The 21,356-nt window shown below is 33.1% G+C and overlaps 1 protein-coding gene across 1 annotated transcript; it reads left to right on the top strand.

Annotated features, from left to right (window-relative positions):
- The first annotated feature begins 1,307 nt into the window (after positions 1-1,307).
- LOC148275288 (chitin deacetylase 8-like) lies at positions 1,308-19,851 on the top strand. Its single transcript, XM_088235901.1, has 6 exons — positions 1,308-1,520; positions 8,465-8,777; positions 11,176-11,443; positions 13,458-13,644; positions 14,654-14,788; positions 19,601-19,851. Exons 1-6 carry the CDS (start codon positions 1,347-1,349, stop codon positions 19,679-19,681), a joined length of 1,158 nt encoding a protein of 385 aa, XP_088092027.1. The 5' UTR covers positions 1,308-1,346; the 3' UTR covers positions 19,682-19,851.
- Positions 19,852-21,356: the final 1,505 nt, after the last annotated feature.

Here is a 21,356-nt window from a genome sequence, read left to right as displayed (position 1 = left end):
CATGCCACGGATTGGAGATTCTTACTGGATGTCGAAAATAAAATATGAAAATAAAGAATAATTTAAAAATATATATATACAGATGGTAACCATGAAGTTTCGCATTACAAATTAATTGTTTATGTTTAATGAATGTATGTATGTGTATGCGCATGGGTGTATGTACGTGTGTGTGTATGTACATACTGTACATGTGTATATATGTGTGTATATATATAAATATGTATATATGTGTATGTGTGTATGTGTGTATGTATATGTATCAAAATGTGTATACGAGTAAGTTTATATTTTATTAGTCTGCTCTCTATTAATTTGATAACTATTATTATATTTTAGAATGTACCCTTGTTAACTCGGCATAGTGAACGTAAAATGGTATTTTTGATGAAAGGTGTAAATAAATCAAATAAATACATTAATATTGAGGATAAAATTTTAATAATATAGTTCATGGTTAACACAGAAGTCTGCGATGCATGCAAGAAAAGCAATTTGCTAATGAATATTGAAAAAGCGAAATAGGTAATGGTTTTTGAAAGGGAAGATACATGAAGAAAGTATAACCAAATTTGAGATCAGTGTGAACGGAGATATTATGTTTAAACTTGTTACAACAGAGGGGGAAAAGATTTTTGAGAAGGGAATATGGAAGTCTAGGCATTTACGTGACTTATGACCTGTCTTTGGCTGGTTTAAGTGGCCACTTTACACAATGTGTAACATCCACCATTCTGTCCATATTTGAACATCTGTATTACTTAAATTCTTTCATCTGTTGATGTTTATGAAGTTAAAGAGCTAAAACCTTTAAACCCACTAAACCGCGAATCCGGCTTGTCAGTAGGTTTCTTATTTTTTTTTAAAAAGAAAAAAGTTAGAGAAATTATAATAATTCATTATTCATATGCCTTTTTTGTAAAATTTTATATTTATATTTTAGTATAAATTTTAATGTATTTAAAGTATTTTCGTTGATACCTACATGTGAACACAATTAAAAACATATTTTATTAAATTTCGTTTTGGAATATTCAATTTATTAAATTCGTTTTATAGAATTTAGAGAAATTTTATAAAGTTCGATTATTTTAGAGACGATTGAAAATAACTCTGTTACCTTCATTTAAATATGGGCCCTTGAACCACTAATTTTAAAAATGCATGTACGTTCATTCAGTTTTTAGTGGGATTACTCATTGTTAATGTTTTAATATAATGTTAACATTATCAAGATATTTATCAGTATATCGGAACAGCGCTGATAATCACCGAAGATATGCAGAGCTATAAATGTCTGTGGAGCTGATGCCGCGGTAGATTCTCGTGTAAAGTCTGAAGTGAAGATGAAGCTCTTGGTGGTTTTGTTGGCAGTGGCCGCCTGCGTGGCAGCCAGCAGCTTGGAGAAGGTACCCAGGGCTCCGGCCGCGGACTGCGACCCCCAGAAGTGCGTGCTACCAGGATGCCGGTGCTCCGGGGTGGACATCCCCGGAGGCCTGGCGGTGGCTGAAACTCCTCAGGTATTTACTGGTTTGTTTTAATCGTATTGTTACGTTTTTCTCACTTCTGAATCAGAATCCAGGGAGGCTGCGCGCTGTCCCAGTCTAGACCTTACCTTGTATTACTGAAAATCTAGAATAATGTCAATTTACTGACCACATTATGTATTTAATGATGACAAAATTAACTGCAGTGAGAGCCGTGTAATTACGTGACATGATTACAAAAAAATATTAAATTATAGTCCTTAAAATATAGCTTGATTTAAAAGACAGCTGCCAAACTAATGTCACTAGAGATGGTTAATTACTGATCACTGATCATGTACCGATCAAATCGATTTTATCAGTCATGCAAACATAAAACTCTGTTTCCAAAAAATTAATATAAAAACGCAAAAACAAGCCACCAAAAAATAAGACATTTATACTTTTTTTCATGAACAACATCAAATGAATTATTTTTTTCCTCGATCAATTTACATCGATCAATTTGTCTCATCTCTAACGTTTTTGCAAAATGATGTTACCTTGTAAGAACGTCGTAAATAATTAAGAAGTATAAAAATTGGAAAATTGTTTTCAGGCGTTGCCTAATAGGTGATTTGGTTCAGCCGGATGAATCTCACCCACATAATAAAGGTTTCAGCTCTTTTGCTTCACAAAAGTCGACAGATGGAAGAGTTGAGAAAATGTAGATGTTTAAACATGTACAGAATGGTGAATGTTACGCAGTGTGTAAGTGGCCACATAAACCAGCCAATGACAGTTCATAAGCCCTGTAAATGACTAGACTTCCATATTCCCTTCTCAATAATGTTTTCCCTCTCTGTTTCAATAAATTTAAACATGAACTCCCTAGGGAGGAAATTTAGCCAGTCTGCAAGCATTTGGACATACTCAAACATTGTTGAGGTTTATTTTTTTTATTTTTTTAGTTTTAAGGCTGATTCGATATATTTATGTTGATTTATATGTCAAGAATTGTATTAAAAAAATAAATTAAAATGCCAGATACGAATGATTTTTCGTGTGTCAATATAAATCGAGACGTTACTTTTTGTCGTTATGTTATGTTATGTCGTCACTTTTGTTGTCAACTGTCATTCTAATCAAGCTATATTTTAAGGACTTTAGTAGGTATATGACAAATCGATAGTAAACGTGCGAAGCTAAAGGAAGATGCTTGTGTTTTTAAACAGTTTCGGGGAAGTGAACGATTTTATTATTCCTCGGATAATTTTAAACATTAAGTATCTAAAAATATGGAATATCAGTCAAGATTTTCAGGATCAAAGAACTTACAAACACTAACGAAAGAAATATGAAAATGTACGCTTTAATATGGAAGCGAATGTGCAAAACCGAATCTTGCCTAGCTAGTAAAATACGGTTGTGAAACGTGAGAGAAAAATTAAATTATGAACCCTGAAAAAATGTGAAGAATATAATTTATTTGTATTCTGAGGAATCACAAACAAAGACCGCGATGAGAGGGACACTTGGAAATAAATCCCAACGAAAGGGTGTTTACAGTTTGAACCAAGTAGGTTCCAGAAAATATAAATATACTATGTGAAAAATAGCGCTGGTGGACAGTAATTTTATCTGCTGAATTTGAATATGCCAAACAGAGTTTATCTATCAGCTTTTGTTTTATTTATTGTATATTTAAATTCCAAATTAATACATCTTGCCTCTCATATTTAATTTTTAGAAATTTGACTTTTTGAAGCCGCTACAAAAAATATTTCTTTAAAAATGCATTGTTATTTGAGGAATCCAGGATTTTAGATATAAGGCAGTTGTATATTCGTAGAACCAAAGCGTTTGTAAAAGTTAATTATTTAGCTAAATCACAAAAGAAACACTCATATTCTACCAGAAATCAAACAAAAGGATGGGTCATTGGGTCGACCATAAATTCTGAATTCGAGCAAACTAATTTCAGGTTTTTTAGTTCCAAAATATACAATGTATTGCCGATCATTGTGAAATCATGACCCGGGCCGGTAGAGAGAAGTCAGAACGTTGGTTAAAATATATTTAATAAAAAATAAAAGAAAAGGGGTACTTAATATTATAAAATTGTATAAGTACTAAATTCACAATTAGATCGTCATGTTTTGTTGAAATCAACAAAAAGTAATAATTTTAGCTAAATAGCTACCAACAAAATAATGTCTGTCTTAAATGACCTTAACAGATTACAAATATTAAATTTAGTATATGACCTCCCTTATCTAACAGCAACTAAAGAATTTTTTAAACAAACTAAGCAATTAAATTTGACTGAACTCTTTAAACTAGAATCCTTAAAATTTATTCATAAATTAGCTGCTAGTGTAATTGTAGACGAAGAACTAAAACTTGAAAAAATTGTAATAAACATGGACACAATACGAGAATACCAGAAAAATATCATACAAAACCTTCTAAAACGAGACAAGGACAGTCGAGACTGAAATTATACAATCAACTACCAGACAAAACTAAACAATAGACTCAGACAAACTTTTCAAAAGGTGTAAAAAACATTTTTATCAACTACAGAGTATGAATAAAAAAATTATAGATTATTTTTGTAAAATGAATGTAATAATCCGTAAGGTTTAATAAATAAATTTTCGAATAAAAAAAAAAAAAAAAAAAACAGGTTGTACTTAGTTTGGCAGATCACACATAATCCAGAGATATCTATTTATATAAAAAATGTAGTAGATAAAGACGTAATTTTGTCAAACTATAAATTTATTTTTTTTACCCAATAGCGTATTAGTAGGGTTAAAAATTTTGCGCAAAAGTTGGACGACTTGAGGATTCCCGATAATTAAAACCGCAGCATTGGGAAGTAAGATTGGATTAGGCAGCCTAGAATTATCGAGACTTAACCCTCTGAGAAGTAACATCCTTATACCCCAAGGAACAGGAATTATAATTTTCGAATTGGTTAGGATTAGGAATTACATATTCCCACAACATAATTCATACTTCACATCTAATATTGAATTCTCTATTTAACGATGTTAAATAGTACGTGTGACGAAGGTTTCACACATATTCGAAATGCTGTGAGCAGTGACGTCACCATAGAGCTTTGTGCGAATGAAAGTTTTAGCCATCGTTGTCAACAGCATTTGGATACTTTTCATTTTTATTTCTGTTTAGTACCACAAACGCCGAGAAGCTCAATTAAAGTGGAGAATCACCTGGGATCAAACCCGAACAGTACATATGGCAAGCGTCTTATCTATCACACCAAGCTGTATTTTAATAAATAGCATCACTAAATCAGAGCCGTCTGTGTTTTTACTATAAATGTTATTTTAATTAAATAAATAAATCAATTTTATAAATAAAATACCTTAGGACTTCTACATTTTGAGCATTATTAATACATTATACCAGTATTTTAAAAACTCTACAAGCATAATAATTTACTTTTACAAAATACAACATCAAAAGAAAATCATGAGTGATTGATTGATTTGAGGTCAGCACCGGAGTTCCTCAAGGTTACGTCCTTGCACCATTCCTTTTATATAAACCTAATGGACTGGAAACCTGAGGTAGTCAATCCCTCTAGATCGAGGAATATTCATCTCCTCCCAAAATGCTGTGATCTAGAGCATGCCGATGATACAGTCGTAATTGACGATTCAGTCAGGGGTCGTCACTGTTAATAGGCTAAATAGGTACTCCGTATACACGGGTTTAAAAATCAATACTGCAAAAACCCATATACTGTGTAACGCTTCGTGCCTTGATGCCCAAGTAATCGAAATGGCAGCGAGTCAAGCACCTGGAAGAATATGTTAAGAAAAATGGCAGCTTTCAAAATGAACTGGGAGTATGGCTAGGAATAGCAGGCGCCGCATTCAACAGTATGAAGGCTGTCTAAAGATCGGATGCCGCATATAGAACTCCTGCATAACACATATTCTCCTCTACGGATTCGAATCGTGGCACCTAACTACGGCCCTAAACATCAAAAACTGAGTTTTGAGAATAGGTGTCTCGGAAGAATTTTGGGTGTGCCGTGGTTTGGCTTTGAAAGGAATGAAGTGATAACAGAATGAACGCAACAAACTCCGATGACAACTGTCATACAGCTGAGGCAATTAGCTTGGCTTGACCATATGCTGCGGATGCCCCCGAGAGCCTAAACCAGGCTTGCCTACTTTCCAAGAGATCAGGTTCTCAAGGTCCTGGACATCCGCTCAATCACATAATCAGCTCACACTTCGATCCCTGAAACTAGCCGGCAGGGCGACGTTTTTTCCTTTTGGGAACATAGTATTCTTACTTTCGTTTATAATTTATTTAAGAATAGAGGCGGTTGCTGAAGCTTGACGAACGGGTATTTTTAAACACAGTTTTTCTGTCACTCTCTTACAGATGCATTCCTGATAAGATTACTGCAAAAAGATAACTGCTTGTCGAACTAAAATCAAGGATTAATATTTCCGATTCCCTTCTTTTATTAAAGAGTATCAAAATGAAATATTCGGTGTCGGTACCTTATCTGTTTTTCAAAATTACTTGTCATATCGTCGCAGCGCCGGCAAAATCCGTTAAGTGACATTAAGATAAAATTAAGGAGGTGATTAAAACAATGTATCTTTTGATGATGGATTTTTCAAAGTGTTTTTCTTTATTGATTGAAAAAAGAAAAATAACGTAATTTTGTTTTGAAAAACATTTAAAAGTATTTTGTTGAAACAAAATGATATAATCTTAATGGGTAAAAATACTTAAAAAAAGAAAAATCACTTTTAAAAAAATCGACGTAATTACGATATACATATGTATTCCGTACGTTCGAAGACGCCAGATAAAACAGGGCTTGTTTATGGATTTTTGATTGGTCCTACCACACATAAGAAAAAAATCAATAAAGCGAAAATACAGGTGCATTCCAATGGTAAATATTGTGTATTCGTGATAATTTAATGTAATTTTCCTCAAGCCTGGGTGTTCTGCGCTGTAATTCACCACTGTAATTAGGCCTCCTGGTATGTTGTGGTGCAAAAAAATAATTCAGATAGAAAATATGTGCATACGTTTGTATAAAGAAAAGTCAGACCGCGTGTTCTCAAATAATTAACTGCTTAAATAATATTTATGTCTATTAATGTTTAAAACAAAATATCCCAAATGAAACAATTATTTTGCAAGTCAGTACTTACAAATATTTTACACAAACAAAATGATGACGGTTCTTATCATTGCATATTGTAATTCAATCAAAGATTAATCTGAAAATTCAAATGGATAGCAACAATAATTTTCTGTTATTAATTAATTACTGATAATCGAAATATTATTGAAAGATTAGATTTATGTAGCTATTAAAAATGTCGCAAATCTAATAATTTTTCCTACTGATAACATATCGCTGCGTAAAATACAGAAGATTAATAAATTTTAAAAATAATATTTTGTCTTACGTTTTATGGCTATGAATAAATTAAAAAGGGAAATATTTAAATAGCCACATTTCATTTGACACTTTTAATCAGGGTGTAAATTAAAATATTGACAAAATTTAATATTTATATACTTCGTAACTACTTAAATAAAAATTTGACGATTTGTTTTTTGTTACTTATATCGCTAAACAATTCTATTTTTTTATGATAATGTTATAACTAGGCACTTACGTAGGCTTTACAGCAGTTTTTTAGTTTAACAGCAGAGCTGGTTTCTGTAGGTTCATTTGTTTTGAAGCAAAAACGTGACAATTTTTGTATCTAATTAATAACAAAGAAAGTCTTTAATTAGACTACAATATTTATATGTATGATTTAAAAACAGTATGTTTTCGTCTTCTACTTAGGGGGAGAAAATACGATAGTGACCCCCGGCTGTCAAAACGGGGGGCCATGATTTTGCGTAAAAAAAATGTTCATAAAACCATAGAATTAGGAATAGTCCAGAAGGAGCGTAGAATCATATTTCGGACTGTGCCCAAAAATCCCCCCACTTACGCCGCGCGCATTCGTGAAGTCGCCGCGTTATGTTGCCAGATGGGAAAAAAAATAACCATAACACAAATGGAAGGTTAAAAAAAAGGAATTCGTTAATGTCTCTAAAATTTAATTGTGCACGTGGAAAACTTGATTGACACAACAGAGTAGATAAGTAAAGGGTCATTTAATAAGAGTAATTGAATTAATGAACTTAGATCTTAAGATATAAAACAAATTTTATTTTACATAAAACGGATATGTTTGTATCATGTTAAATTATTTTAAATGTTTTAAAGATATTGTCGGTCAAATGTCCACCACGGCGTTGTTTAATCCGAGGTCCAATTTTTATTAGTTTTCTCGTTAGATGAGCAAAGAAAAGTAGGGTAAAAAAATTTACTACCCTGGCAACACGAACGAAATGTCTATTTTGATTTCTTCGACGATCTGACAGATGGAAAATAATTCAATTTTTAAGTTATGCATTTGCTACTTACACATGCATTTGCTAATTACAGTGAAATGTGATCCCTTCCTGTTTCTTTAAGATCCCAGCAGTATTTCCACACTTTAAAACGACAGAACACGGAATACTTGAATTCAAATCGGGAGTTGCGTACTAGCGACGTATACAAAGAAATTTATGGGTCAAAACGTATAACTACTCCTTTTTGAGTAGTTTAATTGCCTTCTATTAGATGCTTGTATGCGGTTTCTGGACTGTTCTTAATTCTATGGTTAACATATAATCCCACACGAAGCACAAAATGTTGTCTCTCTTTTGGTGTGGTGTTTTGTTTCGTTTTTTTCATTTGTACTTTTCGTCTTCTATTTAGGAGGAGAAGGTACAACAGTGGCCCCCTGCTTTCAAAACGGAGGGCCATGATTTTATATTTAAAAAATGTAACTGAACATTTTTGATAAATAAAAACGTCCATCAATGAGTGTTATTGAGGAGTCTCTCACTGAAATCTATCTGAAATCACTTTTCAGTTTGTCGTCCTGACCTTCGATGACGCCGTGACTCCAGTCAACATCCTGGACTACCGCAAGGCTCTGTACAAGCGCAAGAACCCCAACGGCTGCCCAGTCGCGGCCACGTTCTTCATCTCCCACGAGTACTCCGACTACTCCCTCGTGCACGAGCTGCACGCCAACGGCATGGAGATCAGTCTGCACTCCATCTCGCACGAGGCTCTGACCACCTACTGGAAGAACGCGTCTCTGGACACGCTGCTCAAGGAGTTCGCCGACGAGAGGACCCTCATCAGTAACTTCGCCAATATCCCCGAGGAAGATATCAAGGGTATGGAATGCTTTGAATCATTAAAATCAAGTGTATTTTTTATAGAAATAAAAATCACGCAAGGGTCAAATATTAGAAACCTTACCTCGTATCATTCTAATAGGAACAATATTACTGATGAAAAAGCTGTTTATTCTGTACAGATATTTAGGGTATCTAGGTAATCTAGCAGTGGCGAGTGGTGATTTTATTTACGGGCAAGCTATAAAAAAAAAATCATATATTTGTACCTACATAGAAGGTATATAATATAATGTAAGTAATATATACTATAAATTGATATTTTTCTGTGGTTCTGTGTGATACAACAACTCTCATACATGAAATCAACTCAAACGATGTAACTTCGTGATATATTATATTATATAGATATATTATCCATTTCTTTAATATATAATTCAATAAAAAATACCACTATGAATTCAGTCGACATTAGGTATTCAATTGAAACGTCAACTGGCCGCATTGTTCCAGTAATTAATAGTGCTAAAAACGGCCGCATGGAGCGCTATATGTCCTGCAGTATGACGCATGAAAGTAATTATGGTCTTATGTCAAAAGTACCATCTCAAAGAAAAACAGTCTTTAAGAAACAATGTTTGAAATACTGTTTTCCAAATCAAGAATCTTCAAATAATTTGTGTAATCTGCAAGTTTTGGAAGTGAAACATGGAACTGGCAGAGGAAGGATGAAAGCCGAGTGAACGCGGTTGAAATGCAATCTCTTAGACGAATGTGTGGAAAATCAATGTATGACAGGGTTACGAACGATGAAATCAGGCAAGAGAGTAAATCTGAGTCAAGTATAATTGATAAGATTAAGAAAGGGTCTCTGAGATGGTTTGGTCACGACGAAAGAATGGTAAAACAAGTATATATGGCGAAAATTAACGGCAACGTGAGACGAGGACGACTAAGGAAGACGTGGCATGATCAGATAAACCAAAATCTTAAGTCTGGTCATGTCAAAAGCAGACAGAACCGAAGGGTATGTATGACAAGATGTATGAATGTAGAAGAATCTAGGAATGTATGCCAGGATAGACGTGTGTTGCGGTCCATTCTCTCTGTCTACCCCTACGGGGAAATGCTGTGATGGTAGTAGTAGTAGTAGTAGTAGTAAAAGTAGTAGTAGTAGTAGTAGTAGTAGTAGTAGTGCAAGTTTAACCTAGGAGAAAAAACCCGCACTGGTGTTAATACGAGTACATTCAAAATATAGTGTACTTATTTGTATGAAAAGATAAGCTGGAATAATTGGCTAATTTCTTGGCTCACCGCAGACGCTGGGCGCGCTTTATTAAAATTTATATTTATACAAACGGTGGAAATGATTAAAAATAAATGTTAATTCTTTATTTGTTTTTCTGTAAATAAAGTTACGATAAAACATTATTATGGTTAGTCAAATAAAAAGGTAAGCTGCGCATAATCGCTTCTATACACGGTTCGCCCCTGGTATCTAAGATATCTAGAGTAGGGTATCTAGGATATCTCGAATATCTAGGGCAGCGATTTCCATTTATTTAGTCATGGAACTCTAATTTAACGTTGTTATGTAGAAAGCCACAGTTTTGAAAAATAGGAAAATTGGTGTTATCGAGTGACGTAAGGTCAATTCTATATTCTGCCAAAAACAGCCAGGCCGCTTTCATTAAAAAAACATTTAAAAAAACAATAATTTGATAAACACTTACGGGTTACAATTTACTCTTAAAAGACGTGGTAAATAATCCATTTGCGCGCAGTGATGTAACATCGTGTTACCACTAGAAATGGTAATATTCTAAAGTTCAGACATTAAAAAAAAAAAACATGGAGACATTCGGTTTAATAATTCTTTTTCCATAATTTATGCGAATAAACGTACAGCGTGTTCTTAAAACCCTGTCACATCCGAAACCACAATGATCAGTATGGGCAAAAAGACATATTAGCATATTAAAAAAAAATTTAGAACAAAGAAAATTTTTAAAAGTAAAATGTTAAAAAAACAAATGATTGCTTACTTCTGCAGGGGAGAAGTGAGGGGAGCGCGGCGCACTATCAGATTCCGCACTCCTCCCCCCCCCCCCCCATTTAAAAAAATTTCGTTAAACATTTTCAATCCTTTCAATGTTTGTTATGCATTGTGGGCTCCACACAACGGATGCAAACTCCAAATTACTGCGTACAAAAGTGTTGTATAAAGTTTTCAATGTATTTACAAAGGTTTATTAAAGGGTTTGGAAATTCTTAAAATAAAGCTCAGAATTTGGAAACCTTTCTAACAATACAATTTATGTGAGACCCAAACAGCAATCTACTATCAAAAATAACTCCTAAGTCTCTAATCTCGCTGCACCGTGATATGGAATTATCTTTGAACGTATATGATGGCAGTAAAACCTTTTTATTCCAGGAATTCGTATGCCCTTCCTCCAAATGGCCGGAAACAACCAATTCAACATGCTGAAGCAGAGCGGCTTCCTATACGACCTGTCCTGGGCCACCCAGCGTTATATCGAACCGGGAATGTGGCCATACACCACAGAATCCAAGAGCCTCCAGGAGTGCCTGATCGGCCCCTGCCCGGACGAGTCCTTCCCCGACGTGTGGGTCATCCCCATGATCAACTGGAAAGACGAGGGAAACACCGTCTGCTCGATGGTTGACGCTTGCGTCGAGATGTGCGTATATTTTTATCCAATCCGCCAGAGACACAATATTTCAATATCATCAATGCACAAATCTGTACACAAATTATTAGTTAGGGCTCTACTTTGGTACAACTTAGTTTGTCCGCATGCGTCGCACTCCGAGTATAAACACAAATTGGCACATGATTACAACACCAGGAGCCTTTTTTAATATTTTTTATTTATTTATCAAAAGCATAGAAAACTTAACATACAAATTATCAAGTCCTACTGAACTGCATAAAATGCAATTCGACAGCAGGTGCGTATAGCAAAGTTCTAACATATATACATAATATTATTTCTTAAAAAAATATAAAAACTAAATATGGTACAATGTTATTTTATGTTTTTCAAATAAAATATTATTAGTGTAGGTTAAGTATTGTTGGATGCTCGATACCTTCGACCTCGGGACTGTAAACAAGGCCTGCCCTCTCGCGATACGCGTGTTCGAAGAAAACAGGGAACGTTTGATTTTAGATAAACTAATTGACGTTATGGTTTTCAGTGTCAATCCTGGAATTAATGGAAGGAGTAAGGACTTACGGTTTCCTCCCTTTGGCACTGGTCCAGAAAGACACCGTTATCGTTTGCACTGGTCACTTTGCACTTTTCTTATATGTTGGTGATTCGAAATCACTGTCACGCTCGCGGTACGGTTTTCGCTGTTGTTCGCGGTACGGTTTTTTTGTTGTGTTGTTACGCGTTGCTTTCTTGACTCGCCGTCAGGGAGAAGTAGGTACATTGGGATTCAAAACAAGGACCACCGGAATCAAAGGAAGGAATGGCTTGACACTTGAATAAAAGAAAATGAATCCGAAACAAGTATAAAACATTGAAGAAAAAAAAGAACCTGCTGACGAATCGTATGTTTGCAATTTAGCAGACTTTTGTTTTAAAGTTGTATGTACAGGTGTCCATAATTTGAGGTATTTCTTTAAAAGGGTGTCAGGCCAGCTCATGACTCACCAAAAAATGCAAAAAAATATGACTTCGGTAAAAGTTCCTTTGTTTTCGAGATATTTCCACTTTAATGAATTTCCCGAACATCTACGCCTTAGATCAGTTTCTCGAGTGTCACTTCTTCAAATTTATTAGGATTCTTATTTTAGGATGCTTATTTATGTTTCACAATCCTGATTAACTCTTCTATTGATCAAAGTCTAAAATATTACAAACACTGGTTTGCATTGGCGGAAAAAAATATTAAGGCTGTAGTCTGGTAAAACGCACGCAAAATGAGGAAATCATACGATTTTACCATTTTAAAACGAATGTTTTTTTTAATCGCGCAATAATAAAAAAATAAAAAACATAAATTCCATTAAAAAAATAAATTTTAAAGGTATTTCTGTTAAAAAATATACTTGAAAGTTTTATGTAACTAAAATATAATTACTTTTAGAGCGGCAGATTACGCCATTTCAAATTTAGACTAAACTTAGGTATCTGGGATCTCAATAAAGACCTAATATTGAACTAAAATTAATTTTAATAATTTAAAGATAATAAATTGAACATGAAAGTGGCCTAAGCAAAATTTTGATTTTTTTGTTTTTGAAAAGAAATACAAGCATTTAAAATCACATACATTTTTGTGACATTTTCCTTTATTTCTACGTTAAATTATGCCTTCGATAATGCTCTTACCGGTAACGATAAGGATAGGTATGAAGTCATAACAATTATCTTTTATTAAGTGGCCTTGGAGAGTCTCCACGTTTCGACGCCGTAAAAAAGTACAGAGAAGACGTAACATCGTACAATGCGCATTTAGAGGTCTAATAGTCCTTAGCCTTAGAGGTAATCCCAAAAACAATTTGTTCATTAGACTAAAATACAGTAAAACAGTTCAAATACATCAGCCCAGATGATGAACGCTGTAAAACTGTCCGAAACGATGGCAAGGCGTTTAAATACACAGAACAATAACCCAGAAAAAACATCACAATAAATCCGTATTACCAATCAAATTAATTTTACTTGTGTTCTCATTTTCCAGCCCGGTTAAGAAAGATGAACTCGTGAAGTGGATGATCAGCGAGTTCAATAAGCAGTACAAGGGAAACAGGGCTCCATTCGGCTTCTACGTCCACGCTGCTTGGTTCCAACCGACCATTAACGAGAACCACTTAACAGCCTACATCGAATTCTTGGACTACCTCCAGACCTTACCCGATGTCTTTTTGGTAAGATGACCACTTGACCCGCCCGTGGATTTCCACCCTATTTAGATCTAAATGTGTTGCAATAGAGAAGCGAAATGTGAATGCGAAAGTGTGTTTGTCTGTTTGTTTGTATTTCCTTAACGTCGCAGCGAAGCAACCGATCAACGTGATTGCATAGGGATAGACAGGCCCTCTCTGTTGCAATGCATTTAGATCTAAATAACTCTTAAAGTCCGTTCATTATTACTAGAATCTCCAAATAAACAAACCAGCCGCGTGATACCTGACGGAGAATAGCCTCACATTAAATGTTAACAAATCTACAGTTCTTGATATCGATCGGCTCTAAAAACCCCAAACTTATATAAAGTCTAAATGGTGTAGATTTGAAAGCTGTAAAACAACAAAAAGACCCCGAAATAACAATAACAGATGATTTAAAATGGGAATGTAACATATAAAATATAACAAAAAACGAATTTAATTAACTTCTAAAAAAATAATAAATAAAAAAATAATAATTATAAACAGCTAACTATCGTTAAAATATATCTAAGCATATCAGCTTTAACCCGCTCGCTTAAAATAAAAAAATAAACATTATAATGTACAATTTTTGCCATTCTGTTTTACTTTGAGTGCACATTAAAATTAAATTTAAAAGAAGGCGAAACATCTTGTGTTAACACCTAATGATCCACAGATTTTTTTTTCAATTTGTGTTTTTGTTTTAATTTAAGTACTGTATCTTTTTCAACTTATTTTTAAATATACCCACGCTTAAGATAATATTTAGTTTTATACAAATTATCCTTACACTGTATAATATTTACCAGCCTGAAGATGCCCATTAGAGGGTGAAAGCGCTAATTGGTCAAAATAAAAAATTGGAAGTGTACCAAGTATTTTTTAAATTAATAACTTATACGCAAATAAAAGTTATTACATCATTACAATGGAATTCCATCAAGAATTGTCAATAAATAATTTAAATGAAATATTCACATATTGTTTTGTTTTAAATTTCTAGGTTTCCGGTTCTCAAGTTATCGACTGGGTCAAGAAACCCGTTCCCGTTTCTCAAATGACTACTGAGAATTCTGTCTGTCAAGAAACTTACCAACCATCTTGCGTTGCCAAGGCCTGCGAATTGGATAAAGGAAGCGTGAGTATCCTTATATTCTAAAAGAATGTCCTCGTGGCATTTCCCCGCCATGCACGAGGTTTCGGGTTCAATTCCTGACAAGATTGGCGTGAAACATTTATTTAACAAGGTGCTGTTTTACGGAAAAAATTTGAAGTTCCTGAAGCATAAGTTTGATATTCTTTCCTTCATGTAACAAAAAAATCAGGTTCCGCTGCAAGTGGTGTAGTAATGGAGTAACATGTGCACTATTAAGTGAGGATACTGGAATGATGATGATGACGGCTTTCATGGATGCATGATTTACGTGGGAAAAGGGGAATCATTTTCTTGTGATTCAAAGTCAAGAGTTTTGAAATTATAGATTGGTTAGTTGAACATTGTTTTTCTGTCGATGGCGAGAAAGATACACATTTTATTTATTTTATTTTATTTTATTTTATTGGGTAAACAAACAGAATGTGCACAAATATTGAAAATTTCTTTGCACATTAGTGTAGGACACTTATGCACACACAAAAAAAAAATTACACTTAATACAATAATTTAAATTACAACACCAAGCAACAGTGATATAAACGCGAAATTTCAGATACACATTTTATTTTTTTTTATTTTTTTATTGAGTAAACAAACAGAATGTTCACAAATATTGTCAATTTCTTGGCACATTAGTACAGGACACTCATGCACACTCACAAAAAAATGTTTACACTTATTACAATAATTTAAATTACGTTAAATATAAGAAATGAAAAATATGTATTTTATAATAAAATTAATTAAATATCTGCTTCTCTCAATATTTCTATGATTTTTGACCTAAATTTACATGCATTGTCATAAAAAATATCAGCCTCGGTAAATATATTGTTGTAATGGTCACATATTCCAGTATTGTGGATTGTATCAAATAGTTTGTTGACGCGTTATCTGTGTAAAATAAAAACAAAACATGCAGATATGTTAATAAATAAATGTTTTCAAATTATAAAGTATTGAAGTTAGATAGTTAACCTATGTGAAAATATGATGATCATAATCTACTTCTAAAAATTGAATTCAATCAGACCCTTTGCACACTTCAAAGTCAGATTATAGCAGAAAATGTTCTTTAGATATATCTCGTTATTGCTTTGGGCCAGCGATATTTATGTCCATTCATGTCCTGAGCAGAGGGATGACAATGTCCATCTCCAAATCTGCCTTTCAGAATAATTTGAATATAGAACATTATTAAAAATTACAGTAGGCATATCCAAACACATCAAAGGCGTATAATATTTATTTAGATGGTGTTCATATGGTATCGTAAGAATAACTTTTAATACTCTAATTTTTTTTAAAAATTTAATGATTCATTAATTAAATACTGTTTATTTATTAAAATTATAAAGTAAAAATAATTTTAAAAAGAGAGATTACGAACAAACTCAATACGAACATGCAAACAAAAGAAGTCTTAAGTTTAAATCCCACAGTGAATAGGTATAGTCTGTCAAAAAATCATAAAAAACAGTTAACATCAAAACAATAATTTACTCATAAGTATATCATAATATTATGATGTCTATATAGACATTTTTGTACAACAATGTGGAAGTTCAGTAATAACTTTCGACGTGTTTAAAAACATGCTAAGCATTTGAGCGATCACAATGAACAATAATGAACATGCTTAAGTTATCGCAGTCATAGGTCAACGCGTGTGTAATCTCTAAGTCAACGCTCGTGTCGGTTTGTTTTTTTGTTTTCCTCGTAAATAAATACACTTCATTGGTGAAAAATCGGCGTTTACTATAAAGTATAATACAATATATTGCATTTGCAAAATGGTAAGGAGTATCTAATACAAAAAAGTGAAAATTAAATTACAATTACTATGGCGACTGCTTTTCTTGACATTTCGCTTGCCAACCACCGCGCCAGCTAAATACAACAAATAGTATGATAAATAATAAATAAATTAATAAAAATAGCAGTTTTGGAATATTTTCTATATTTACACCTGTGAAATTCAAATATGTGATTGTGCAGCAGGATTATTCGTCGCGAAACGTAAATATTTCGACATTCAATATTAGGTGTTCACGGATGTTCCATTGTGATCGCGAATACGATAAACAGCCACGATGAGAAATTTTTGTCATGTCGCTTATTAGCACGTCGATAGTTATTTGTGATTGAGCTACTGGAATGGCAACACTGATCATCTTATCTTCATGTAACAAAAAAATTGTCAAGATACGCTGTGATTGGTGCATCAATGCAGTGCCCTATGCACCATTCGGTGCGGAAAGGTAATGACGATGATAATAATATTTACAGAAATAAACGAGAAACCGGCTAAACAAAATAATCAAACGACAAAAATACTGAAAAAAAAAACTAGTTTAGTAGTCGACGGCTTGTAAATTATTGTCTGCAATTGGATACGACCGATGAAGCAAGTCAGCGTTTTCTATTGAATTCAATACATTACATTCTGCGTATCATGAGATCAACGTCATGCAGTACATGGAGAAATGAACAACAAAGGAACGCGGTCTATAGTCAGAAAACAGGGCGTGGTATCGCCCAGTTTAGTTTAGTCAGTTCGTCAGTTTAGTCAGTCAGTCAGTCAGTTCTAGCATGTATTTCAAGTACAGTTACTTCAACACAAATTAAATTAAATTTTTCAAATATCTTTTATTTGCAGATGACCTTAAAATATTCAAAATTGTAAAATCAATTGATGACTGTCACAAATTGCAAAATAACCTACATTCTTTGTTATCTTGGTGTCATGAAAACGACTTATTTTTTAATATAAATAAATGTATGTCTATTAAATTCACAAGAAAAATAAATAAAATCGTTTTCAATTATTCAATCGACAACACACTTTTGATGAACGTCGAGATAATTCGAGATCTTGGGATACTTTTTGATAACAAACTTAAATTCAACCATCACATTGACCACATTTCAAAGAAAGCGTCCAAAATCTGTGGATTTATTTGGCGAATGTCTAAGCCATTCAAAAGCCCGAAAATTGCAATTACTTTATATAAATCATTTGTTCGTAGTTTCCTTGAATTTAATTCTATAGTATGGTCTCCTAATTATAATATTCATATTACGTGGATTGAATCAATGCAACGTAAATTTTTTAAATCGTTAATATTTAAAATCTGATCAAATACTTTCATAATCAACTATTGTGATCGTCTAGAGTACTTTCATATATTTAGTTTAGAATTCAGAAGGATTTTGGCTGGTTTGATGTTCTTGCACTAATTAATATCTAATTGTATAGATGCCCATGATGTCCTTGCTCAGATAAACCTTAATGTACCTCGCCGTAACTTGCGTACCAATCCTGTCTTTGCTGTGGGAAATTATGAAACTAGCATCGGATTATTTTCCCCTCTGCCAAGGATCTTAGAACAGTGAACGAAATCTCACTAAACGGTACTGTCGATGTGTTCCTACAGCAAGGGTAGGCATTTAAGAAGCAAGCGGTGTTGTCTCTCCTGACTCGCGATGTCACACTTGCCATTTCTGCCTAGATAATGCTATATACATACCTTTTGTTGATTAAACACTTTGTTAATTTAAGTAGATTTTAAGAATGTTTAGATTAAGTGCACTCATTAATGGCAATCTATTAGGGCCTGTTGATTGGCTCAAAAATATTTTTTTTTAAACTCCCCATCGCAGTAACACTCGCGCGACACAATTCATTATTGATTTGCCATGTAATAAATACGCATTAAACAGCGACCTCGTGTCTTCTGTCAATCTCCAACTGGGGTAGGAGCTCCACCAACCCTCGACTAGCAAAACCCTACAAATTATTTTCTAATGTTTTTTGACAGACTGCAAACAATTTATAAAGTTATTTGTACGAACTGCCTCCAAAAAAGACACTTTTGAAATAAAATAACCTCTATACATTAAGTTTGTATGTAAGACTAAAAAACTACGCTAGGTCACATTGAGAACTCAGACATTTCACCGAATTAAATCACTGAATCGAATTCTTAAAGTGATAATAAAATTTAATTTTAGGTGACATAACTTTGTTTGGCCTCGCCCTTTGGTCGGCCTCGTGGCGTAGTGGTCGGCGCGTTTGCCTACCATGTTCGATTCCCTACATGGTTGACATTATATTTCTAGAATATTTCATAGTCCCTGGACTGGTACCTGAAGTGAAAGACTGATCGTCTTACCTTCATGTTGCAAAAATAATCAAAATACACTGCGATTGGTGTACCAACGCAGTGCCCTATGCACCATTAGATGCGGAAAGAGAACTATGATTATGATTATAAAGGTGTAATATTTATTCAGTTTTTAATTGTTTATTAATTTATTTATTTTATTTGTTATGCATTTTTGTTTCTATTTTATATTATTTTGTACACGTATCAAAGACAAGAACCTCACTTTTTTTGGCAAGTTCAACCTGAATTGTTATATTTTTCATTTCTTCACGTTTAATTTTGTTATTATTGTGTATTTTACTATCTATAATTCATGTTTTCATGTTAAGGTGATTCTAAACAAAAATTTGAAACCAATTATTCATAGATATTCCATATTTACGTTTATTTTCAAAGGAAATTTTACAAAACTTGGTTTGCGGAAACTTTACACTATATTGATTGTAACAAATAACATAACAATGTAATTTGCGTCCTTTTCACAAAATGGTGTACAAACAAAAAAATATTTATCTTGATAGAATAATATTTATCTTATTTTTTAAAACCACTTCACATCCTCATTATGAAATAAATAAATTAATTATGCTGTCGATTTTTCAAATAACTTTATTTTTATTTCCAGGTGAAACGATGGATGACATCTTGTATCAAATCCTGCCCGAAATCATACCCTTGGCTGTCAAATCCTTTGGGAATTTTGTAAATTAAACGCTAACTACACTAATTAGTTGTAAATCAAATCAGTATTAGGAGAAAAATGCCAATCAAAATTACCCTGATAACACTTCATGATGGATACAAATCCATACAATGTTTTGTACGTGAATCATAAAAGTTCTCACTGAAATAAACGAAAAAAAATATTGAATGAAATTGAGGTTTTATTTTTTTAAATTTATTTATTATACATGAAATAAATACATTTTATAAAGTTACTAGCGGACCCGACAGACGTTGGTGTGCCTGATTGGCTTGCCTGCTATTTATTACCTTGGAAAATGACTTTTCATTGAAGTAGATACCTAGGTACTTGTTTGTGATTAAATTCCAAAATGAATTTAAGTAGGTACCTAGGTACTTGTTTATGGTTGAATTCCAAAACATAAAATAAATATTTTTTCAAATATGGCATTCTTTTTGCAAACGTCAAACTCCGGTCGTCTCACCAAAAAATGGGTGTACTTATGTAGGAATACGATTTTTTTAATGAATTGAAATTAATATTATTTTAGTGTTACCAAAAATCCCATAAAAATGAATAAATGGGTGGAAGTTATGAGGAATTTAACGAAAAAATCTGATTGAGGTCCACAAAAAACAAATGCTGTTTGTAAACATTCAAAAACAAACTTTTTTATACACAAAAAAACAACATCTTTCCATTTTTGTCAATGCATTCTCCTCGAATGCAACCCTGGTAGATCGATGAATAAAACATTTATTCTCCTAACTTATTTTTTACATATTCGATTGAAGATTTTAATATCTATGAACACGCACAGCGCAAAGATCTATATTTCTCTGAAAACCGCACGTTAATCGGTTAAGCCGTTTAGGAGGAGTACGATGACATCACACGTACGGAAGAATTATATATATAAAGATTGGATGTTAACATAAGTTGTGTCTATTTTTATTTCCAAATGAAGAGAACATGGAGACACAAAAAAAACTACAACAAATTAGTCAAAAAGTATTCTCCTTCAACAAAGTTTTGAGTATGTCCAAATGCTTACATACTGGCTGAATTTGCTCCCTAGGGAGTTGTTCAAATTTAAATTTGTTGCAACAGAAAGGGAAAACACTTTTGAGAAGGGAATATGGGAGTCTAGGCATTTACAGGGTTTATGACCTTTCATTGTCTGGTTTAAGTGGCCTCTTTACACACTGTGTAACATTCACAATTCTGCCTAGGTTTGAACATCCACATTTCCTCAACTCTTCCATCTGTTGACTTTTGTGAAGTAAAAGAGCTGAAACCTTTATCGTGTGGATGAGATTTCAGCATTATTGGCTCTCCTGAACTCAATTTTGCGAATATCGAAGTTTTTTTGCGCCAAAATGTTCTTAAAAGATTGTATTAACTGATTATGTAAAAAACAAATATCGATTTTTTCGAAAGTTCAAACCTTACTGGTCCCCTTTATTATTATTTTTTAATAAATTTCATAAATGGTACATGTTTTTTTTTATTTTATACATATCTACTTTTATGCATCTAGTAAATGTAATAACTGAATCTCCAAAAAAAATAATTCATACTAATTAAAATTGAATGCAGTTTTTACACTTGTTTAAAAATTTCTTTTGATTTACTTTAAATGTATTTAGATATATTAGATTTAATAGTTTTTACTTCATTGGGGAGATTATTATAA

The sequence above is a fragment of the Micrasema longulum genome, unplaced genomic scaffold (assembly GCF_059751315.1).
Source record: "Micrasema longulum isolate JH-2025_06_02 unplaced genomic scaffold, ASM5975131v1 h1tg001467l, whole genome shotgun sequence".
NCBI lineage: Eukaryota > Metazoa > Arthropoda > Insecta > Trichoptera > Brachycentridae > Micrasema > Micrasema longulum.
This window is presented reverse-complemented; position numbering and strand designations above follow the sequence as displayed.

Bases quoted from the DNA above. Each gene is read 5' to 3' on its own strand.
- LOC148275288 (XM_088235901.1), top strand. From the start codon at position 1,347: ATGAAGCTCTTGGTGGTTTTGTTGGCAGTGGCCGCCTGCGTGGCAGCC. The intron at 11,444-13,457 runs GTGCGTATATTT...CTCATTTTCCAG, and splicing joins GTTGACGCTTGCGTCGAGAT to CCCGGTTAAGAAAGATGAAC. The intron at 13,645-14,653 runs GTAAGATGACCA...TTAAATTTCTAG, and splicing joins CCTTACCCGATGTCTTTTTG to GTTTCCGGTTCTCAAGTTAT.